At 39.1% G+C, this 25,729-nt stretch overlaps 2 protein-coding genes across 2 annotated transcripts; one reads left to right on the top strand and one right to left on the bottom strand.

Moving 5' to 3' along the window:
• Positions 1–946: 946 nt before the first annotated feature.
• LOC139845246 (uncharacterized) lies at positions 947–2,466 on the bottom strand. Its single transcript, XM_071835498.1, has 2 exons — positions 2,368–2,466; positions 947–2,299 (listed from the first exon to the last, which is right to left on the bottom strand). The coding sequence occupies exons 1-2, from the start codon at positions 2,453–2,455 to the stop codon at positions 1,371–1,373; spliced, it is 1,017 nt and encodes a 338-aa protein (XP_071691599.1). The 5' UTR covers positions 2,456–2,466; the 3' UTR covers positions 947–1,370.
• A 2,628-nt stretch (positions 2,467–5,094) lies between these two features.
• On the top strand, positions 5,095–5,524 carry LOC139840670 (protein SPIRAL1-like 5). The gene is made up of 2 exons (XM_071830922.1): positions 5,095–5,319; positions 5,450–5,524. The coding sequence occupies exons 1-2, from the start codon at positions 5,095–5,097 to the stop codon at positions 5,522–5,524; spliced, it is 300 nt and encodes a 99-aa protein (XP_071687023.1).
• Positions 5,525–25,729: the final 20,205 nt, after the last annotated feature.

The following is a 25,729-nucleotide window of genomic DNA, read 5'->3' as shown; positions in this document are numbered from 1 at the left end:
GGTGTGCGGAGCTTAATATTAAGCAAACTTTTACTTCAGTTGCGCATCCGCAGGCGAATGGCCAGTGCGAAGTTACCAACCGAGATATAGTTGCTGGAATCAAGGCAAGGTTGGGTCATGACCGCGTTGGTTGGGTGGATGAGCTTCCAAAGGTTTTATGGGCGCATAGAACCACACCCAAAGCAAGCACTGGTGAGACTCCGTTTAGTTTGGTTTATGGGTCAGAAGCTGTTGTACCCGCAGAGATTGAAGTACCAACGTTCCGCATACAAAACTTTGATGAGCAAAATAACTCTGAAGCTCTGCGGGAAAATCTTAATCTGCTTGAAGAACGCAGACTCTCTGCGGCTGTTAACGAAGCAAATAACAAGCAGAAAATCGCAAAGTATTACAATCAGCGTGTGCGTTCACGCACTTATAAGTGCGGTGATTTGGTTTGGCGCCAGAACGATGCAAGTCATGCGGAAGATACTGGGAAACTGGGACCTCGTTGGGAGGGCCCATACAGGGTAGCAAAAGCAAGCAACACCGGGGCATACCATCTAGAGACATTAGATGGCAAACCTGTGAAACGCACTTGGCATGCGACGTTATTGAAAAAATGTTACATGTAGCTAGATGGACTTGATCACTCCAATTTGTTTAGCACATTATTTTTTGTATTTTTCATCCTTTCGGATATGTCGCAGTTGTAATCATAATTAATGCCAAATAAAAATAATTACATGCGCATACTTTTGTTGTCCATTTATATTTTTTGTATGCGGTTCCTGCCTACTTAAGGGGTGTCCTCTAGCCCCCGTGTGGCAGAAGCCTATTTGGTTACAAGGCTAGACAATAACGGCAGGCGAAGGGAATTGGTTTTCCCCTAGCCAAGCGCCACGCAGACTAGATGGCTGCAAAGTCGACTTAAAAAAAAAATACAAGCATTGGTTTGCTTGTGCGTAATCGCTCTCGCATTGGTTTGCTTGAGGAACTCCTAAGCATAAAAACATTGGTTTGTTTTTAGTTGCGTTTGCTTACCATACAACTAATAGTGCACCTCTAGTACATGACAAAGCAATAGCGCAGTAGCTTTTGAGTCTAAATTATTAAAGGTAAGTTAAAATATTGGTTTATTTTACGCAGTACCATCCGCATACGCATAAGTTGTGGTTAACTATGCGCATGCGCATGCGGTTCATAATTTGTTTTGATTCGCGATATATAAACAAGGACATCACGCATGCATAACAGACAAACATATATACACATCCAAATAAATTATTACATAAGTAATTGTTTCACATGCCTGCCCAACATGGGACTTAGGGCTCCAAAATACATTTACAATTACCTGCCTAAGATTAGGGCTTACGGCACAAACTACCCTAGTAATCCTCCTTCAAAAACCCATCAAGCGGCATCGTCGGGTCAGCCGCAAACGCATTGATCAAAGGGATAGGGATGGACTTGATTGCCTCTTCCGCCTCCAGCAGCGCCGCGGCCGTTCCCTCCTTTAATTTCTTTTGGACAATGTCGGGGAACGGTGGAGTTAGGCCGCATGCCTGGATCACTTCCCGCACAGCCTTGTTCACCTCATGGTCCTTGACCGCATCGACATAGGCATTAAACCGGTCGGACACGGGCTCGGAGTCCATCACTTTCTGCGCAATTGCGGGGAGTGCGGTGCGCAGCTTTGTCATATCTGCCTCGGCCAGCTCGCGGTTGGTAACCGCATCGTCCCTCTCCCTCGTCACCTTTTCCAACTCCAGCCTCACTCGCTCAGTTTCCCCCTTTGCCTGATCAACCGCACCCACAAGCTCTTGATTCTTTTTTCTTTCTTGAATCAAGAGGGTCTTGGTTTCAGCCGCAGTCAATTCAACAGCTTTGCGGGCCTCCTCAGCAGCGTCCCTGTCCTTCTTGACCTGATCTACACCCGCCTGCAGCAAACCCAACTCCACCTCTTTGCGCAGTGCAACATCGTATAGGCTGGAGGATCGACGGGCTTGATCCGCAAACATCCCAAAGAATACCAGCCCGTTCTGGACAAAGGCGTTGAGCGCCTGGTTGAACGGCAGCGCGGCCAGTTGCTCGCGGAACTCTGATGGGAAGATTTGCTGCAAGAATGCAGATTGCTCCGCAGCATTTTCTGCGGAGGACTGGCAAAGTTGGCGGAGGTTGGCAACACGGAAGCTGCCTTGCGGAGGAGGTAATGTAGAGTCAGACTCGACGGGTATCGCCTTGTCTTTGGATGTGGCAGTGGCCTCCAGCTCGGGGTTGACCCGCGGTGTTGTTGGCTGCGTCTCCTCCACATGCTCTGCAAAATACTCAGATTAGTACGCAGATTTTTCTACGCGGTATACATGCGAAAAAATAAACGCTCACCATTAATGGGGGGAGGTAGGTCTGCGGACCGCGGCTCGATGGCAACAAAATTGTCGTTGCGCATGTCCTCCAGCTGCTTAGGAGTCATCTTCTTCTTCTTCTGAGCCTCGGACATCCCAGCCGCCTTGCGTTTATTGCCTGACTCCGCCGGCGTTTTCTCCACATGTTCGCTAGCAGCTGCCTGCTCTAGCTGTTTGTCCACATCCTGCTTGCGGAAAGAGATCCCAGCAATCTCCTCCGCGGTAAGCACCTTCTTCATCCTCATCTCTGCAAACAATAAACGCCGGCGTTAGAAAATATACAAAAATTTATGTAAGTACGCGTTTATGCTATTCCTACCCTTTCCATCGGGGCCAACTATGGCCGGCCGCACATCCTCCCAAGGCCAATACGCGGAGATCTTCCCCAACCGCAGCATAACATTACCATACGAACGGTGCACCAGTTGTGCGTTGACGCACTGCTTCAACAACTTTTTCTCCTCGTCATCCAACGCTGGCATCTTGTTCACATCTTTTTCTACCTTCTCGCACCAAATGAGCGTCTGCGGGAAGCCAGTGCCTACTACGGTCTGGTCGACGAAGAAAAAAGTTTCTTTCCAACTTCCCGCATTCGATTTCGGGGTTTTTGTGAAATTTTGGCGTGCAAAGAAGGTGAACCAAGATTTATGGTGGTTGGCTAAGCGGAATAGGTGGCAAAAAACCTTCACCAATGGTACTGTGTTGAGTGCAACACACCACATCTCGAATAGAACTATTTTGCCTATAACATACGGGTGCAATTGCCCTAGCCCTACTTTGAAATGATCTAGTACGCCTAAAAAGAAGTCGGAGGGTGGAACCCTAAAATTACCATGCTTAAAAGCATGTTCGTAGATCGCCACCTTATTCTCTGGTGGCTGATGGGCTCGCTGGCTAGGCAGTGGTGGTACCGGATTGTAACCCGCTAGAGGGGGGTATTGCTTAACTAAGTGGTCGATGTTTTTCTGGCCTATGTTGGACTCTACATTCTCTACGAAAGTTTCATTAGCTTTGGTCATTTTTAGATGAATGGAGAACGACTGACCTTTAAATGACGATCGGAATATGACGGAGTTGATCGGAATTGATAGGATTTGGAGGCGAGAGCGTATTTGGGAAGCTTGACACCGGAAAAGTGAAAATGTGTGTGATTTGGGGCTATTTATAGGCAAGATTGGGGGAGCGTGGGTTGGAATGGTGTGATCGTGGCCATACACGTGTAATGCAATCGACGGGTAGCATTTGCTGATCGCGCGTGGTGTCAGTTAAGAATGATTACGAACACGCGCGTGGTTCGCACGCGCCTGCAGCACTGTTACTTTATGTCTTGTCAGCCGAATGGGCTTCTGCGATTGTGACAGGCATTTAATGGCATCGAGGCGCACGCGAGGACATTAAATGCTCGCCGTCCTTTTGTTTTCTCTTTTTCGCTTAATAGTTTGATATCATATGACTTGCGTCATATAACATCAAACTGGGGGGACTTAATGATACCGCAGCCCGCATGCGCATGTAACATACACACGGGCATGCGCTATGGTGCATGCGGCATGCGGATCCGTATTTGGTCCCTTTACGGCGGTTGCTTAGCTAACAAGCAAATATCTTTTCCATAATTATATCCGTGATTCGGGGGAGTTGGTTATGGAAACGATTATCACTATCCTATGACGGTTCTAGAATTAGGGTTTGCCTATAAATACAAACCCTAATCGTCGTTAGCAACAGACCACGTTACGTAGCCATCTTCTACCACACATCCTACGTAACTTACATCCTCTATCATCTTCTAAAGGTTAACAGGTTAGTTCTTTATTAACTGGTACCTACAACCTTGCTTGGGGCCTTCTGATCGACGGACGTCATCGAAGGTGGACTTAAACACTTGGCCACCCCGCCGACATCATCATGTCGGCCAGGGTTATTCACGGTAGCCGGACCGGAGAGCCACGTTCTAAGATCCTTAAACCCCTCCTTTACGTTGAGCAAGCATGTTAAAACCCCTCGGTTAAAATATGCATGATCATAATGATATAATTGTAATAAATTGAAAATGTGAAAATTAACTAAACACGTAAGATGCATATTTAAATTTGTGAAACAAGAAAATATGCAAATACATTAAGAGACAAATAAATTTGTAGCAACTAATTAAGCCCACGATATACTATAGGTTTATGTAATTGCATATTTAGGCATTTTTTTTAAGCTAGGAAACCCTTCTATGAACGAGTACATTAGCTCCCTCATAGAAGGTAAAATTTCGGATAATAAAGCTCCCGAGCACGAATATATAGGCATTTAGCTTACTACTTGTAAATTAATCTTGACTTTTTAAAAAACTAATTGAACTTTTTTTATTTATTTTTCTAAATAATTGAACATATTTGGTTACACAAAACAAAAGTACCAACCAACCCAACAATCCCTATTCCCTACCACCACCTAAGAAAACACAAAAACTGATAAGTATGGTATATATGCGCCATAATAATGCCATGTATATAAATTAAATTCCACATGGTCAAACCAAAAAATGATTAAAATACTGTTAAACATCATATCCTTGAAGGTGTATGTGTCCCTCATATATACTTCCTTTTGTGTATGTATACACTTAGGTTAGAGCCATAGTAAATATAAGCTTAGAGTAACTCTCAGAGAATTCATATACAACTATTTAGGGTTAGATTATATCATATCAAAGATGAGCAAATCTGGAGGAGGCCAAAGTTCTCTAGGATACTTATTTGGTTCAGACAAATCGGGTGAAACAAAAACCGATGGATCTAAAGTATTGTCACGACCTGTTTGTGTGCCCCCGTATGGCACCGATGACTATGCGAAGTCGAAATCACCTGAAATGACTACAATACAAGAGACATATATCTATCGTGGAGATGGTGATAAATCCAAAAGTATTTTAGTAACTGTAAGCTTCTTTTATACGTTATCTTAATTTTAGTTAAAAAAACGTATGTACTCCGTATATATATAATTAATCATCATTTTTCTAGATCAAGGGCTACTAACCAACTCGTTTTCGATTGGTTATATGTTAGGGTCGACCATCGACAAAGGTGAAATCTGTTCCTGGTGGAGATTCATCTCTTGGCTACTTGTTTGGAGATAAGTGATCATGATTTTTATAACCTTAAAAAAAGTCATTCTAATGAAACAAATTATAATTAAATATTGAATTGTATTGATCGATATATGGTATTGGAGCTTTTGAATCAGATATATTTCTTGCAGATTTCTATGTCAGAAATCGCTTAAATATCTCGCAGTGGGAACTATGAGAAGTATGAGTTTTATAAGTGTAAAATTTGAAATTTGATTACAGTGTTTAGAGTGTGCTTGGTCTCGTTTGTATATGGTTTCTAAAATTATATATTTTAGTGTATCATTGTTATGTAGATATATTGACAAAATGTATAATTTGTAATAAATGTGTGTATGGTTTTGAATTGAAATCTTCTATCTTGTGACTAATTTGTATCTACTACGGAGTATAATGTTTAAATTCCTTTAGATAATCTCTCAGATTTTACTGTCATACAAGCTAGTTAAAGTGATTCATGTATATACTTTTGTGGAAATCTATCTATACGAAACTACCCAATAATAACTAAAAAAACTAAAATGATGGTTGAGATTGTCCGTGTTTTTAAAATTAGTTTTTATGTTTCGTAACGACTAAAAAAGAATTGTATGCTTTTTCAAAACTGTTTTCTCTCTAGCTAAACACATGTAATCGATCATTATTTTTGTCAAATAATGTATTTCATAATTATTTACGTTCTCTTAAACGTAATAATTAACTTATCTTCTTAAATAACAAATCCAAACGTTACTTTTGTGACTAAAATCGTTCATGAAGAACTGCAATCTTTTTGAAGCTATACCTTGTTTGTTCTTTTTTTTTTCATCTACTTATACGCTTGAACAGAATTTACAAATATCAATATAAAATTAGGGGATGTTCGAATTTATTATTATGAGATGTTGGCCATTAATTATAATTTTTAGTACATTATAATAGGCATATTTGAAGAGTTGAATGTGACAATGCATTTACATATTGTCAAATTTTGAAAAATGGTATTAAGATTTTTTTTTTATAGTCCATTATTGGTGAATCCATAACAATTATTCAACTCCAAGTTTCATGTCTTCAAAACTTGAAAATTGTATTAAGATAGGGTCAAAATTTGAAAATTTAAAGGACGGAGGCCTTAAGTTGTTGGTAATACATGAATCCACTAAGATTGGGTTAAGATTGCTACTTTTTCCCTTCAAAACTCTAAATTTTCTCGCCAAACACATACACACACAATCTCTCTCTCTAAGTTGAAAGTAAAATTCGAAAGTATGAAGTTTATGAATGAAGCTTTAATCGAGATTGGGGGTTAAATTTTCCTTTTTAGATGTAAACACTTACGGTTCTTCGACTATTACAATCAAACAAAAACAACCCAGTAATATTAGATGCGGCATATCTTACCAGATGTGACACATCTGATCAGTTTTAACTCATTATTATTTATTTAACTAGGAAGTCCGGAAGGCCCACTTCGTTGGGCCCAAAAATAAAATTTATAAAAAAAAAAATTAAAAAAGACGAAATAAATGACGCGACGCTGACATCAGCTGGTTACTATTCATTCCCCATGGCTATTCATAAAAAATAATAAAAATTCAAGAAAAGACGAAATGAATGACGCGACGCTGACGTCATGCAGTTGCTATTCATTCAGCATGGCTATTATATATGTTGAAAATTACCAACTCAACCGGTTCCCATTCTCGCTTTTAATATAACAATTATAATAATTAAAACATTTAAACGTAAAAATATCTCAAAACTTCAGGATGTTACACAAATTTAGAACAAAGTCTCACAATGGATTGATTATATGGATCCAAATCGGATGTCCACTGTTGACATTTGGTCGTGGTTATTTTCTATCCAACTTTCTCATATAATTCTTAAGGTCATTATTTTGACCAGCGTTGTAAAAGTCGGCCGACTTGACCGACGCGTCGGCCGATGCGTCGTTTTTTTAGGTTCTCCGTCCCGTTTTTTCTAAAAACGACTCAAAAGATGGTCAAAGCTAAAAGTTCAGTCAAAGACGGTCAAAGTTGGTCAAAAACGGTCAAAATCATTCAAATTTTTGTCAAGATGTGATATGTTTTAAAATTAGGGTACATTTTCATTTTTTGGGCCGCTCTTTTCTCTGTGTCCTTACTGATTATGTACTCAGTAACATTAATTAAGTTTGAAGTTTGATTGTATTTAATTTCAAATTCTTATTTAAGAAAGTTATGGTACAGAATCAACTATTTTATACATATATAAATATATATTTAAGAAATTATCAATAAAGTCAACGTTGGTCAACGACCGATGCGTCCCCGACTCGGCCGACGCGTCCTTTTTAGGTCTCGGCCGATGCGTCCCCGACTCGCGACTTTTACAACCTTGATTTTGACTATCCTTTGAATCATTTGACATTATTATTTTAAACAAAAGCGCTCAAGAAAAGTCATATTATTATAGTATTATTGTTTTTGCTTTTAATTAGTTTCATTTAGATACAAGAAATCTATAATTAGTTGGGCTCCGTGGTTACAAAATCCTTTATCATGTTTGTAATTGACCTGCACCTTAAAATTTCTTTAATAAAATCATTGTCATTAAAAAAAAAAAATTAATCATACTAGCAACCTTAATTACAAAGTTAAAGCAAATGGATCTTAACATTGTACATTATAGTTCTATAGATATATCATACAACCATAACATAGCTTTTCTGCTTATTTTAGCTTATACAACCATATTAATTTATCTTACTACACATCATATTCCATGTGTATTTAATTTTTAATCCCTTAGACTATTATTAACCCTGACATTTTGGTGTACACAATTAGGTGAAAAAGTAAATTTTTGAGTATGCCGTGACAATGAAGTTAAAATAGTGGTGAATGTTAGATTTGAATGAGTGAAAATATTTTGGGTAATGTGGTAAAATATGATTGAAAATTAGGTATAAAATAAATAAATTAATAATATATAAAAATGAATGGTGGATTCTGATTGGTTGAAAAATTCCTGACGCACACGTTACATTCCGTTGGTTTTGTGACTGACGCTCTTCCGACGTCAGGAATAATGGCGTCACGGCGTTAAATTTCGTGACACCTCGCATGCCAACTAGGATTTCAAGGCGTTAAAAATGAAATCTCACGCCTGATTGGGAACAACCTTACACTATGGTGGATGATTACTATAGTGGAGGTACGACTGAAACTGGGGCATGTTGTTCCGTCCCCAACGTCTTCAAAGGAAGGTGATACAGTCTTTATTAGGCGTTTGAAGAGCATTTCTCACAATATGCTCGAGGATGCTTTTGGTAAGATATGACATATTAAAGAGATTAAATCGTGGTCCTTTTGATGATTTGATTTTATTTCGTTTGTTGATCCTATTAATGCCTCTGAGGCTGTGAGATCGATGAATGGATCTAAGACTTTTGAAAAGTCGATTTATGTTGGATGGCCGAGTAGGCAAAGTGATGGAGTCTCTGCTTCTGGTGGTCGGTCTGCTATTTCTAGGTCTGCTATTTCCAGGTATTCTATTTCCAGGTATGTTATTTCTCTTGCACCAAACCAAGTTGTGAATGATTTACTTGATCTTAGTATCCTAGTGATTGATTCGGTCCCGTTAACGGATGAGAAGGTGAAACGTGTTTTGCTTGAGTGTAAAGCTGTAATTCATGGTTATAGCAAGATGGGAACATTTGCTTGTGTTGTGATGTGCAATGATTCCGACAACTACTCTAAAATCCTTGATCATGCCTCGGATTCTGGGTTCGAGATGGTGGTACCTTATGCCCCTAAAGCTGATGCTCTTATGAGATTTGTGTGGGTTGAATTGAAAGGTATTTCGGGTAAATTTATTTCGGTTGATAATGTCAAGAAGATTGCTAGTCGTGTTGGAGTGATTTATAGGTGTCATCTTCTTCTACTAATTTGTTAAGCTTCGGGTCCTCCTTTGCGTTCGTTGAAACCAAATGTGAAAAACATTTACACGAGTTATTTCCGGCGGTGTTGATCTCCGACTCCATTGGTCATGGATGCATATGGGTTAATGAAGTTTCGGATGTGGTGGTGGTTGAGGGATTGAAGGCGAAAGCTTTCTCATCGGATTTTCTTTTTTCATCGAATGATTCGGTCCTTAAGATGTTCAGCGATGTTGAGGTTAACAATATTTTTGAGGTGGAACCGGGTCTCCCTTATGTTATTGAGGAGGTGGAACCGGGTGTCCCCTCTGATTTTGTTTCGGATGTTGCCGCTGATTATATACAAGTGGAGGTGCCAAGTGCTCCCTCTGTTCCTGCCTCGTCAGCTGCAACATACGACAAACATTACACGATTTATCTTAATGGTTTGAAGGGCCCTGTTTTTAAGGTCGGTGATATTGATATTGGGGTTCCTTCGTCGAAGAGTTGTGAAGATGATGATAGTTGTGTGAATAATTCATTGGATATTGATTTATGTTTAAGTTCGAGCCTTAAAGTTGCAATTTCAGCCCGTACAACTTTGTCTATGGAGCCTGCATATTTTGGGCCTGATATGGTCGTGGGTGTTGATATGGGCCTGAAGGCCCATTCTGGAAGATGTGATCCATCGAAGACCATTGCTGTTGGGGAAGATGAATCAAGTTTGGGTGCTCGTTTGGTTAACTCTACACTGAGTTGTAAGAGTGGTTCAAGTGTCGCTTCTTTGTCAACTAATAATGCTAATTCTTATGATGAGAGCATGATTGTTTTAAAGGATATTTATGTTAAAGGGAAGTTGATTGGCTCGTGTGAGGTGTCAAAGCAAAAGCAAAAGAATAATTCTAACACACAAGGTTCATGGTGAGGAGTTGAGAAAATTTAATGTCGAGAAGATTTGATGATGGTGTGTGCGTTCGTTTGTGACCTCGGTCTTTCTCTTAGTTTTTGGATTAGTTTGGTGTTTGTCGTTATTTTGGTTCCTTTTTTGATGTTTCTCTTGTAGTTGTTCTTTTTCTTTGTTTGGCCTTTGATGCCATTGATTAATTTGTATCAATTTCGTGATTTTATCTTTTTGATGAATGTCGTCGAGTTTTATAAATTTATTTTTATTAACGAAATACTAGCAAAACAACCACTCTCAACTCCATAAGACCGCTATTAACCCTGACTGTAACGTCAGAGGCAAATTGTGTACTTTTGGTGATGTGGCAGTGTTAGTATCATTAACCCTAAGACTGCTCGTAGTGCAGCGCGATAGGCATCGAATCTCCACCATCAAGCCACCATAACGCCTATGTGGGGCGTGGTGGTGCCAAAAAAATTCAGGCGCGATGGCTTGATAACGGAGAAGAAAAGCTGCACTGGTTCGATCTGATTGGCTCCCCTACTACTTTTTCGAACGTTTGAATGTATATGTATCCGTTGCATGGTTCAACTTTTTAAATAAAATGAATTTAAATTGTATAAACAATAAATATTACACACCTCTATAAATAAACACTCTCATTTATATATTTGTCACACAACACTTTCACTTCTATCACAAAGCATTCTCTATAATATTTCCAATTTCTTAAACAATGTCTCAAAATCCCGATCATAATGAGCCCGGTTCCTATAATCTCCACAACTTTGGGTCTCCAAATATGCCCGGGTCGAGCTCACATTCGCCTCAAAATGTTCGGGATAATCAGCCATTTAGCAATACCCCGCAACAAAATCTTCTTAATGATTTTAATAATAATGAGTCTTTTTTCTTCTTCTCAGTTTCTACAACATCAACAATATCAACAATAATACACTTCACAATTTCATCAACCATTTCATCAACCATTTCAACATCAATTACCATCACAATTTTCTCATTACTCGCAACCCGGTGTTATACCATTTCAACTTTCAAATACGCAACCATGGACACAAACACAACAAACTTTTACACGTTTAGATAACGAAGAAGTCGAAGAAATTCGTGGTGGAAGTCAACAACCACAAGTTCGGGTGCGTGCAAGTCATAGACGAAAAGGAAAAGAGGTTGCGAAAGAACCACAACATAAAAAATTGTGGAATCCAAATGAAGAAACTTGGTTGACATCATGTTGGATTGATTGTTCGGAAGATGGTGTTCATGGTAACTCACAAAGAGGTTCGGCATTTTGGGGTAGAGTTCGTAATAAGTTTAACAGTAACGATTCCGGTTATTTACGAAATGACGATCAATTAAGTGGGAAATAGTGTCATATGGATAAGGTGTGCAAAGATTTTACTGCTTTATATAATGAAGAAGAACGTAACCCAAGGCGTAGCGGTTGAAACGAAGATGCCATGTATAATTTAACGGTGCAAAAATGGCAACAACGGGCAGTGAAGCCGTGGGCTTACAAGGGTGTTTGGCAATTCTTGTAGAGGAAGCCGAAGTGGTATACACCACCTGCAGTTGGTGGAAGTGGTGTGCGTAGAAGAAGAGGTTCGCAACTTGAACTCGTAGATGAAGACAATGATGTAGTTGGCGAAAACCAAACAATCAATCTTGGGGAATATCGGTTAACCAACTTCCAGGAGATATTTGGAGATGATGCGATTCAACGTCCAATGGGAAGAGAAAGATCAAAGAAGGCTGCTAAAAAATCCGGTTCGTCTGATGCGGGTACTGTAGTGACCCGAACTTTTCCATGTTTATATATATTAATTGAGATTGATATTTACATGATTAAATGTTTCCAACATGTTAAGCAATCAAACTTGTTAAGACTTGATTAATTGAAATATGTTTCATATAGACAATTGACCACCCAAGTTGACCGGTGATTCACGAACGTTAAAACTTGTAAAAACTATACGATGACATATATATGGTTATATATATAGTTAACATGTTTTTATTATAAGTATGTATCTCATTAGGTATTTTAACAATGAGTTATATACATAAAAATGAGACTATTAATTTAAGAAACTCGAAAACGATATATATAACGATTATCATTATAACAACGTCTTACTAGGTACATATGAATCATATTAAGATATTGATACACTTGGTTAATTATGTTAAATGATAAGTAAATATATTATTAAGTGTATTAACAATGAAATACATATGTAAAAATAAGACTACTAACTTAATGATTTCGAAACGAGACATATATGTAACGATTATCGTTGTAACGACATTTAACTGTATATACATCATACTAAGATATATTATATATCATAATATCATGATAATATAACAATTTAACATCTCATTTGTTATAATAAACAATGGGTTAACAATATTCAACAAGATCGTTAACCTAAAGGTTTCAAAACAACATTTACATGTAACGACTAACGATGACTTAACGACTCAGTTAAAATGTATATGCATGTAGTGTTTTAATATGTATTCATACACTTTTGAAAGACTTCAAGACACTTATCAAACTACTTCTACTTAACAAAAATGCTTACAATTACATCCTCGTTCAGTTTCATCAACAATTCTACTCGTATGCACCCGTATTCGTACTCGTACAATACACAGCTTTTAGATGTATGTACTATTGGTATATACACTTCAATGATCAGCTCTTAGCAGCCCATGTGAGTCACCTAACACATGTGGGAACCATCATTTGGCAACTAGCATGAAATATCTCATAAAATTACAAAAATATGAGTAATCATTCATGACTTATTTACATGAAAACAAAATTACATATCCTTTATATCTAATCCATACACCAACGACCAAAAACACCTACAAACACTTTCATTCTTCAATTTTCTTCATCTAATTGATCTCTCTCAAGTTCTATCTTCAAGTTCTAAGTGTTCTTCATATATTCTACAAGTTCTAGTTACATAAAAGCAAGAATACTTTCAAGTTTGCTAGCTCACTTCCAATCTTGTAAGGTGATCATCCAACCTTAAGAAATCTTTGTTTCTTACAGTAGGTTATCATTCTAATACAAGGTAATAATCATATTCAAACTTTGGTTCAATTTCTATAACTATAACAATCTTATTTCAAGTGATGATCTTACTTGAACTTGTTTTCGTGTCATGATTCTGCTTCAAGAACTTCGAGCCATTCAAGTATCCGTTGAAGCTAGATCCATTTTTCTCTTTTCCAGTAGGTTTATCCAAGGAACTTAAGGTAGTAATGATGTTCATAACATCATTCAGTTGTAAGACCCGTGTAATTATTGTACATAATGTTTGTATGTGTAATTATATGACTAGAGTTGTGGAGTTCATGTTTCATACATTTAAAAAGGGGAAATCATTGCTGAACTGGGGTCTGCGCGCCGCGCAGATGAGGCGCGCGCCGCGCAACGCGGCTGCCAGCTATTCCTTGTTTTTATTTAAATTTAAACGTGGGTATTTTGGTAAATTCACATCAAGGCCGAGTTTAATGCTTGGTTCAGTAGTTTGGGAGCTCATTTACTCCCTTGTTCACCAACCTTATCACCTCCCAATTTATTTTAGTGAGAGAGTGAGTTTTAGAGAGGGAAAGCTCACTTTGAAGAGGAAGAAGAGGGTTTCTTGCTAAAGTCCAAGTTCTAAAGTTGTTCATCTCGTCATTTGCTACATTTTGATAGTTGTGGTATGCCTTAACTTTCAATTCTTGTTTTGATTTCGTGTATGGGTTAGGGTTTGTGTGAAGATGAACATTAAGACCCATTTTTGGGTAAATTGGGTGTTCTTGGGTAAATTGGGTCATGTAGGCTCAATAATGGGTTAGCTAGGGTTTTAAAAGTATTAATTGTTGTCATGAAACCCTAATTGGCTAATAATTTGTTAGAACACCTTAAGGAAGAGTAAATGGGTGTGATTTGGGTATAAATGACCCAAAATGGGTGTATTGACTTTTATTGAGTCAAATGGGTCAAAATTGGACCAAGGTTGGTAAATGGTTGTGTTTTGTGATAAAACCTAGTAATCTAATGTGTAGGAAGGCCTTGAGTGCCAAGCGTTAGGGTTTTTGGTGAAAATGACCCAATTTAGGGTTAAGTGTCCAAATGGGTCAAGATGACCTAGGAAGGTGTGGGTTGTAAGATTAGACCAAGTTGATTGATTATATGCTTGTGAAAATAGGTACGTTACCTCGGAACTCAAGCTTGGTTTAATAATCACCGAAGGCATAAGGTGAGTGGAATAATTATGCGTATGTGTATATAATGTATTTATTTGTGTCGTATGAATGTGGCATTGTCGCGTTGCTTAAGACACCACATTGTAAAGAAGTGGATGTCGTGTTGTTTAAGACACCACATGGTAAAGAAGTGGATGTCGCGTTGTTTAAGACACCACAATGTATTGGAGTGGATGTCGCGTTGTTTAAGACACCACCCCTCGTATTGAATGGCATGTGGAATCGTCGCGTTGTTTAAGACGCCACATTGGAAAGGGTGAGTGAGTCGCGTTGTTTAAGACATCACCCGGGGGATTAGTGACTACGCGTTGATTAAGTAGCACTAACGGATGTTATGAACTCCAACGGTCTTGTATGTACCGTTTCCCTTGTTCGAATTGGTTAACCAAGGTTGCGTGAGTTATGTATTGAAAGTATTTATTTATGAATCGTATGCTTTTGTATTAATAGCTACTTGTGGATTTGCGGTTTATGGTATATGCATAATATTGTTGCATGATTGTCGAATTGTTAAACCGAGTATGATGTTGTGTAAGTGATGCAAGTAAGTAGATTATATATGTGTATGTATAATTATTGTGCTCACTAAGCTTTGCTTACCCTCTCGTTGTTTACCTTTTTATAGGTTCGTGTGTGGATAAGGGTAAGGGCATTACCTTGGATTGAGTTTCCCGCTTTGATGATTAGGAAGCGCTTTTGGTTATGGCTTGGAGTTTGACCGAGACTTGGGTAGTTTAACCCCAAACACCATGCTCGTTGTGTCGTTTGGCAATTAAACTTTTTGTGGTCGAAACTCTCATTTGTATTAAACTTGTATTTTTACACTTAATGGCATTTTGGGCACGTGTGGGCCCCACTTTGTAAAACTCGTTCATACCTTAGTTATGTGCTAGTTTTACATATATTAACGTACGGTTAAAAGCGTTTCGGTCAAATGTGTCGGGAAGCACCTCATCTTTTTCGCATTAAAGCGCACCGGGGACAGCCAGCTTTTGCGCGGCGCGCAAGGGAATTTGCGCGGCGCGCAGATGGTCAGTCAGCAAAAAAATTTTTTTTGCCACGAATTTACAATGGTTTTTGTCGTGTATTGGGTTGGGATGTTACAAGTGGTATCAGAGCATGGTCTAAGGGATTTAGGTGACTTGAGATAGGCGCCTAGACTTAGACTTTTGTGTGCGTATTGTGCGGGACTTGTAGGACTTTGGGTCGGACCGGGTCTTGGTTAGTACATAGGTTTATGTGAACTAATCATGCATTATTGGTTGTGTTGTATAGTAATCATCGAGCGAAATGGACATTGTACTAGCGCGTTAGCGCGACGTGCTCGCGTAGTAATGATTAGCTACCCTTACTACGGGTGCAAATCGTGTCAAACAAGCGATGTACGATGATCGTCGAGCGAGATGAGTATTGTCATGTCTTTCGTTTTGTTATTTAATCTATCCCGTTTTATAGAATGAGGACGCGAAACGGACACGACACCGAACTTGATAATGGGGGCACGAGCGAGGACCCCGAGTTCACGGCCAAGGTTGAGGCCATCTTTGAACGCCAAAAGGCGGAGTTTCGCGAGGATGTTAAGAAGATGTTTTTAGAGACGATTGACGAACACGTCGTCACTATGGTTAAGGAGCAAATTAAGATTGCTCTTCAAGAAGAAAATGTGGGAAGACGAGACTTTTTCTTCAAGAACTTTAAGGACGCTCAACCTCCTACTTTTGAGGGCGATAGGGACCCACTCAAGAGTGCCCGATTCATCTCCGATATGGAGGGGGCCTTCCGTACTTGTGAGTGTCCACCCGATAAGAAGCTAGGTACGGTTGTAGCATGTTAAGGGGTGACGCGAAATTGTGGTGGGATGCTAAGATCCAACTTTATGGTGAAGAACAATGTATGGACTTCACTTGGGATGAATTTAAAGCGGAGTTCTTCGATGAGTACCGAACTTCGGCCGATCTTACAAGGCTTAAGGACGAGTTACGCACCTTAAGGCAAGGGTCAATGGACTTGAACACTCTCAAATCCGTGTTCTTGTCCAAGACGCAATTTTGCCCGGAGTATGTCGGGAATGATAAAATGTTGAAAGAAGACTTCTATCGAACCTTGAATGACAGTTATCAAGAAAAGATTAGCGTAAATGTGGTAAAGAGCTTCGATGAGTTGTTTAATATGGCGAAAGGGTTTGAAGCGATTGTGTTGAGGAAGAGAAAGTTTGAAGGTTCTAGTCCTTCAAATTTTTCAAGCAAGAAGTCAAACTTTTCAAAGAAGGGTGCAACCGAGAGTGTCGGAAGTGTCAAGAAAAGTGCGCCGGGAGAGTTTCGTTATACTTGCCATAATTGTGGGCGAAAGGGACATATGGCCCGTGATTGCACCAATCCCTCTACTACACCCAAGTTTACTTGTTTCAATTGCGGTAAAGAAGGGCACAAACGGCCCGAGTGTCCCGAGTTGCGTAATGATAATGCTAAGCGGATAGAGAAGGCGGCGGGTACGGCTAGGGGTCGTAACTACTTGATGTCTAATGAAGAAGCTAAACAATCCAATGAAGTCGTTTCAGGTACTTTCATGGTTAATTCTAATCCGGCTCGGATACTTTTTGATAGTGGTGCTAATTTGTCTTTCGTATCTCCAAGATTTGTGCCTAAGTTAAATAAACCGCTAGTAAAGTTGAGTCGTCCGGTAGAAGTTGAAATAGCGGATGGCAAGACGGCGCTAGTGGTTGATGTGTGTAAAAATTTCAATGTTGTGTTTGGCGCCGAAAGTTTCGAAATTGATCTTATTCCGATGACTTTGGGTGATTTTGATGTTGTCGTTGGTATGGATTGGCTCGATCGTTATAGAGCCGATATTGCATGCCACGACAAGTTTATTCGTGTAAAGACACCAAGTGGGGGAGAGATGATTATTCATGGTGACAAACGAAGGAGATCGGTGCCGATATGCACTTTTGCTCGGGCACGACGTCACGTTGTTACCGGTGGTATGGCTTTCCTTGCTCATGTTGTCGACACTCGTAATGAGCCACCACCTATTCGTGAAATTCCGGTAGTTAATGAGTTTGAAGATATCTTTCCGGATGAGTTACCGGGTGTTCCGGCGGAAAGACAAGTCGAATTTCACATCGAGTTGGTTCCGGGGGCTACCCCCATTGCTAAAACTCCTTATCGTTTAGCACCAACGGAGATGCAAGAGTTATTGAATCAAATTCAAGAATTACTCGAGAAGGGTTTTATCCGACCGAGTGCTTCGCCATGGGGCGCTCCGGTCTTATTTGTGAAGAAGAAAGACGGTAGTATGCGTATGTGCATCGATTACCGTGAGTTGAATAAAGTGACGATCAAGAATCGTTATCCGTTACCTAGGATCGACAATTTGTTTGATCAACTTCAAGGTGCAACGTATTTCTCTAAGATCGACTTACGGTCCGGCTATCACCAAATGCGGGTCCGTGAGGAAGATATTGAGAAAACGGCTTTCCGAACGCGTTACGGGCATTATGAATTTGTGGTTATGCCCTTCGGTCTTACGAATACACCGGCGGCATTCATGGATCTTATGAACCGGGTGTGCCAACCTATGTTGGACAAGTCGGTTATTGTATTCATTGACGACATACTAGTCTATTCGAAAAGTATGCACGAACATGAACGTCACTTGCGCGAAGTTTTGAAGACGCTGAGGAAGGAGAAGTTGTATGCTAAGTTCTCTAAGTGTGAATTTTGGCTAAGAGAGGTTCAATTTCTTGGTCACATTGTGAACGAAAGCGGTATCCAAGTGGATCCGGGGAAGATTGAGACGGTGAAGAGTTGGGGACGACCGACTACGCCCACGGAGATCCGAAGTTTTCTCGGATTGGCCGGTTATTATCGTCGGTTTATCCAAGACTTTTCTAAGATTGCTTCTCCATTAACAAAGTTGACGAGGAAGAGTGCTAAGTTCAATTGGGAAAACGAGCAAGAAATTGCTTTTCAATTATTGAAAGAGAAGTTGTGTCAAGCTCCGGTGTTAGTGTTACCGGAAGGCGTCGAAGACATGGTGGTTTATTGTGATGCTTCCTTAAATGGGCTCGGGTGCGTTCTTATGCAAAGGGGTAAAGTCATTGCTTATGCCTCTCGACAACTAAAGGAACACGAAACGAGGTACCCGACTCATGATCTTGAAATGGCGGCGGTTGTGCATGCGTTGAAAATTTGGCGCCATTACTTGTATGGTGTCAAGTGTACGATATATTCGGATCATAAGAATTTGAAACATCTTTTTACTCAAAGAGATTTGAATTATCGTCAACGTAGATGGATGGATGTGGTGAAGGATTATGATTGTGAGATACTTTACCATCCGGGTAAGGCGAATGTGGTCGCGGATGCGTTAAGTCGAAAGACTCAACATCCGGCGATACGTGTAGCATCGTTACGTTTGATTATCACTAATGACTTTCTTGAAAAGATGGGTGAAGACCAAATAGAGGCTTATGTTCACGATAAGCACGCGGAACGAATTGTGGGCCAATCGGAGTTCATTACAATGGGCCCGCGGGGTTTATTGTCGTTTCAAGGAAGGGTGTGGGTGCCTAAGACGGGTGATTACCGACGGGTGCTACTCGATGAAGCACATAAGTCGAAATATTCCATTCATCCGGGCGCGACGAAAATGTATCATGACTTGAAGAAAGATTATTGGTGGCCGGGCATGAAACGCGATGTTGTAAAATACGTTGAACGATGTGTTACTTGTTTGCAAGTTAAAGCCGAACATCAAAAGCCGTATGGTAAGTTGCAACCGTTAGAGATCCCGAAATGGAAATGGGAGCACATTACCATGGACTTCATCACTAAATTACCTAAGACGGCGAGAACTCAATACGATTCGATTTGGGTTATAGTGGATCGGTTGACGAAAAGTGCTTTGTTTCTTCCCATTAAAGAAGCAATATCGTCGGAGGCCTTGGCTAAGTTGTTTATCAAGGAAGTGGTCTCGCGACATGGCGTTCCTATATCTATTATTTCGGATCGAGATACCCGTTTTACATCTCGATTTTGGGAAAAGTTTCACGAAGATATGGGTACACAATTAAAGTTGAGCACGGCGTATCATCCTCAAACGGACGGTCAAACCGAACGTACGAACCAAACGTTGGAAGATATGTTACGGGCGTGCATTATCGATTTCGGTGGTAGTTGGGATGAGCATCTACCTTTGGTGGAATTTTCGTACAATAATAGTTTTCATACTAGTATCGGGATGCCACCGTACGAGATGCTTTATGGTCGAAGATGTCGAACTCCCATTTGTTGGGGAGAAGTGGGACAAAGGGAAATCGGGAGTACCGATTTGGTTCTAGAGACGAATAACAAGATTGATATTATCCGGGAGCATTTGAAAAGGGCTCAAGATAGGCAAAAGTCGTATGCCGATAAACGTAGACGAACGATCGAATTCCAAGAGGGCGACATGGTTATGCTTAAGGTCTCGCCATGGAAGGGTATTATTCGATTTCGAAAACGGGGAAAGTTAGGTCCTCGGTTTATTGGACCGTTTAAAGTTTTAGCTCGTGTTGGTGAAGTTGCATATCGATTGGAATTGCCCGAAGAGCTTGCGGGGATCCATAACACGTTTCATGTTTCCCACCTCCGTAGGTGTCTTGCGGATGATTCTTCATGGATGCCTCTAGAAGAAATTGAGCTAAACAATAAGTTGGAGTATATTGAAGAGCCGATTGCCATACTTGATGAGAAGGTCAAACGATTGAGACATAAGGAGGTTAGGACCTACAAAGTTCAATGGCGACGGAATAAGGGTTCCGAGTTCACTTGGGAACCTGAAGCGTTTGTGTTGGTTTATCTTCCCGCTTGTCATGCGGCATGGATTGCGAGGACGCAATCCGAATAAGTGGGGGAGAGTTGTAAGACCCGTGTAATTATTGTACATAATGTTTGTATGTGTAATTATATGACTAGAGTTGTGGAGTTCATGTTTCATACATTTAAAAAGGGGAAATCATTGCTGAACTGGGGTCTGCGCGCCGCGCAGATGAGGCGCGCGCCGCGCAACGCGGCTGCCAGCTATTCCTTGTTTTTATTTAAATTTAAACGTGGGTATTTTGGTAAATTCACATCAAGGCCGAGTTTAATGCTTGGTTCAGTAGTTTGGGAGCTCATTTACTCCCTTGTTCACCAACCTTATCACCTCCCAATTTATTTTAGTGAGAGAGTGAGTTTTAGAGAGGGAAAGCTCACTTTGAAGAGGAAGAAGAGGGTTTCTTGCTAAAGTCCAAGTTCTAAAGTTGTTCATCTCGTCATTTGCTACATTTTGATAGTTGTGGTATGCCTTAACTTTCAATTCTTGTTTTGATTTCGTGTATGGGTTAGGGTTTGTGTGAAGATGAACATTAAGACCCATTTTTGGGTAAATTGGGTGTTCTTGGGTAAATTGGGTCATGTAGGCTCAATAATGGGTTAGCTAGGGTTTTAAAAGTATTAATTGTTGTCATGAAACCCTAATTGGCTAATAATTTGTTAGAACACCTTAAGGAAGAGTAAATGGGTGTGATTTGGGTATAAATGACCCAAAATGGGTGTATTGACTTTTATTGAGTCAAATGGGTCAAAATTGGACCAAGGTTGGTAAATGGTTGTGTTTTGTGATAAAACCTAGTAATCTAATGTGTAGGAAGGCCTTGAGTGCCAAGCGTTAGGGTTTTTGGTGAAAATGACCCAATTTAGGGTTAAGTGTCCAAATGGGTCAAGATGACCTAGGAAGGTGTGGGTTGTAAGATTAGACCAAGTTGATTGATTATATGCTTGTGAAAATAGGTACGTTACCTCGGAACTCAAGCTTGGTTTAATAATCACCGAAGGCATAAGGTGAGTGGAATAATTATGCGTATGTGTATATAATGTATTTATTTGTGTCGTATGAATGTGGCATTGTCGCGTTGCTTAAGACACCACATTGTAAAGAAGTGGATGTCGCGTTGTTTAAGACACCACATGGTAAAGAAGTGGATGTCGCGTTGTTTAAGACACCACAATGTATTGGAGTGGATGTCGCGTTGTTTAAGACACCACCCCTCGTATTGAATGGCATGTGGAATCGTCACGTTGTTTAAGACGCCACATTGGAAAGGGTGAGTGAGTCGCGTTGTTTAAGACATCACCCGGGGGATTAGTGACTACGCGTTGATTAAGTAGCACTAACGGATGTTATGAACTCCAACGGTCTTGTATGTACCGTTTCCCTTGTTCGAATTGGTTAACCAAGGTTGCGTGAGTTATGTATTGAAAGTATTTATTTATGAATCGTATGCTTTTGTATTAATAGCTACTTGTGGATTTGCGGTTTATGGTATATGCATAATATTGTTGCATGATTGTCGAATTGTTAAACCGAGTATGATGTTGTGTAAGTGATGCAAGTAAGTAGATTATATATGTGTATGTATAATTATTGTGCTCACTAAGCTTTGCTTACCCTCTCGTTGTTTACCTTTTTATAGGTTCGTGTGTGGATAAGGGTAAGGGCATTACCTTGGATTGAGTTTCCCGCTTTGATGATTAGGAAGCGCTTTTGGTTATGGCTTGGAGTTTGACCGAGACTTGGGTAGTTTAACCCCAAACACCATGCTCGTTGTGTCGTTTGGCAATTAAACTTTTTGTGGTCGAAACTCTCATTTGTATTAAACTTGTATTTTTACACTTAATGGCATTTTGGGCACGTGTGGGCCCCACTTTGTAAAACTCGTTCATACCTTAGTTATGTGCTAGTTTTACATATATTAACGTACGGTTAAAAGCGTTTCGGTCAAATGTGTCGGGAAGCACCTCATCTTTTTCGCATTAAAGCGCACCGGGGACAGCCAGCTTTTGCGCGGCGCGCAAGGGAATTTGCGCGGCGCGCAGATGGTCAGTCAGCAAAAATTTTTTTTTTGCCACGAATTTACAATGGTTTTTGTCGTGTATTGGGTTGGGATGTTACAGATTCATACATATAAAGCTATCTTATTCAAAGTTTTAAACTTGTAATCACTAGAACATAGTTTAGTTAATTCTAAACTTGTTCGCAAACAAAAGTTAATCCTTCTAACTTGACTTTTAAAATCAACTAAACAAATGTTCTATATCTATATGATATGCTAACTTAATGATTTAAAACCTGAAAACACGAAAAACATCGTAAAACCGGCTTTACGCCGTCGTAGTAACACCGCGGGCTGTTTTGGGTTAGTTAATTAAAAACTATGATAAACTTTGATTTAAAAGTTGTTATTCTGAGAAAATGATTTTTATTATGAACATGAAACTATATCCAAAAATTATGGTTAAACTCAAAGTGGAAGTATGTTTTCTAAAATGGTCATCTAGACGTCGTTCTTTCGACTGAAATGACTACCTTTACAAAAACGACTTGTAACTTATTTTTTCGACTATAAACCTATACTTTTTCTATTTAGATTCATAAAATAGAGTTCAATATGAAACCATAGCAATTTGATTCACTCAAAACGGATTTAAAATGAAGAAGTTATGGGTAAAACAAGATTGGATAATTTTTCTCATTTTAGCTACGTGAAAATTGGTAACAAATCTATTCCAACCATAACTTAATCAACTTGTATTGTATATTATGTAATCTTGAGATACCATAGACACGTATACAATGTTTCGACCTATCATGTCGACACATCTATATATATTTCGGAACAACCATAGACACTCTATATGTGAATGTTGGAGTTAGCTATACAGGGTTGAGGTTGATTCCAAAATATATATAGTTTGAGTTGTGATCAATACTGAGATACGTATACACTGGGTCGTGGATTGATTCAAGATAATATTTATCGATTTATTTCTGTACATCTAACTGTGGACAACTAGTTGTAGGTTACTAACGAGGACAGCTGACTTAATAAACTTAAAACATCAAAATATATTAAAAGTGTTGTAAATATATTTTGAACATACTTTGATATATATGTATATATTGTTATAGGTTCGTGAATCAACCAGTGGCCAAGTCTTACTTCCCGACGAAGTAAAAATCTGTGAAAGTGAGTTATAGTCCCACTTTTAAAATCTAATATTTTTGGGATGAGAATACATGCAGGTTTTATAAATGATTTACAAAATAGACACAAGTACGTGAAACTACATTCTATGGTTGAATTATCGAAATCGAATATGCCCCTTTTTATTAAGTCTGGTAATCTAAGAATTAGGGAACAGACACCCTAATTGACGCGAATCCTAAAGATAGATCTATTGGGCCTAACAAACCCCATCCAAAGAACCGGATGCTTTAGTACTTCGAAATTTATATCATATCCGAAGGGTGTCCCGGAATGATGGGGATATTCTTATATATGCATCTTGTTAATGTCGATTACCAGGTGTTCACCATATGAATGATTTTTATCTCTATGTATGGGATGTGTATTGAAATATGAAATCTTGTGGTCTATTATTATGATTTGATATATATAGGTTAAACCTATAACTCACCAATATTTTTGTTGACGTTTTAAGCATGTTTATTCTCAGGTGATTATTAAGAGCTTCCGCTATCGCATACTTAAATAAGGACGAGATTTGGAGTCCATGCTTGTATGATATTGTGTAAAAACTGCATTCAAGAAACTTATTTTGTTGTAACATATTTGTATTGTAAACCATTATGTAATGGTCGTGTGTAAACAGGATATTTTAGATTATCATTATTTGATAATCTACGTAAAGCTTTTTAAACCTTTATTGATGAAATAAAGGTTATGGTTTGTTTTAAATTGAATGCAGTCTTTGAAAAACGTCTCATATAGAGGTCAAAACCTCGCAACGAAATCAATTAATATGGAACGTTTTAATCAATAAGAACGGGACATTTCAGTTGGTATCCGAGCGTTGGTCTTAGAGAACCAGAATTTTGCATTAGTGTGTCTTATCGAGTTTGTTAGGATGCATTAGTGAGTCTGGACTTCGACCGTGTTTACTTGAAAAATGATTGCTTAACAAATTTTGTTGGAAACTATATATTTTTAACATGTGAATATTATGTGATATATTAATCTCTTAACGCGTTTGATATTATGTGATAGATGTCTACCTCTAGAATAAGTCCCATTGACTCACCTAATAATAATGAAGAGTCAAATGTAAATTGGAATGATTCGTGGACTGATTCACAAGTTCCCGAAGAGGAACCGGAAGAAGAGTCGGAACCGGAAGAAGAATCGGAACCGGATGAAGAAATAGAACCGGTGGGGGAAATAATAAAACGGTTAAGTAAAAGAAAATTTTCAACCAACCGACCAAGGTTAATTATGGTCAATGGTGTTTCCGCCAAGGAAGCAAAATATTGGGAGGATTACCAATTCTCCGATGAATCGGATTCCGACGAGAATTCCGATGATGTTATAGAAATTACCCCAACTGAATTTAAAAAGGCAAAAGAAAATAATAATGGAAAGGGCATAAAAATAGAGAAATCTAATTCCAACCCCGATGAACTTTATATGTATCGTCAACCCCCGAAGTCCTTAAGTTGTAACAATGACCCGGGAACCTCTAAACCACCAGGTTTTTCTAAACCAATGTGGACAACGATGGCTCGTATTAGGGGAACATCATATATCCCTAGAAACTTGGCAAAACGAACCAAAATCGAAGAAGAAGAAACGAGCGAGTCGTAATAAGATAGTTGTATTCGTGTGGTGTAATATATGTAATATAGTGTGCTTATGCTTTATGATATATGTAAAAATTGCTTGTATTAATAAGTATTTTTTTTATGAATCTAACTCTTGTCTATTTTACAGTTTAAAAACACAAAATGGATAGACAACCCAATATTTTAAGAGACCTACCCGGAGACATGATTGATGAAATCTTGTCTAGAGTCGGTCAGAATTCCTCGGCACAACTATTTAAGGCGAGATCAGTTTGTAAGACATTCGAAGAATGTTCCAAGAATGCCTTGGTTTATAAAAGGCTTTCGTTCGAAAGATGGGGGATATCACATTGGGAAATCCATAAGTTACGATGTGTTTACTTTGACGCATATATTGCGGGGAACCCAAATGCTATTTTACGCAATGGGTTAAGAAATTATTTTGACTCAATATATCCGAATATTGGACTTCG

This window comes from Rutidosis leptorrhynchoides, chromosome 4, assembly GCF_046630445.1.
Source record: "Rutidosis leptorrhynchoides isolate AG116_Rl617_1_P2 chromosome 4, CSIRO_AGI_Rlap_v1, whole genome shotgun sequence".
NCBI lineage: Eukaryota > Viridiplantae > Streptophyta > Magnoliopsida > Asterales > Asteraceae > Rutidosis > Rutidosis leptorrhynchoides.
Note: the sequence above shows the minus strand (reverse complement) of the source record. Positions and strands in the feature narration are given on the sequence as shown.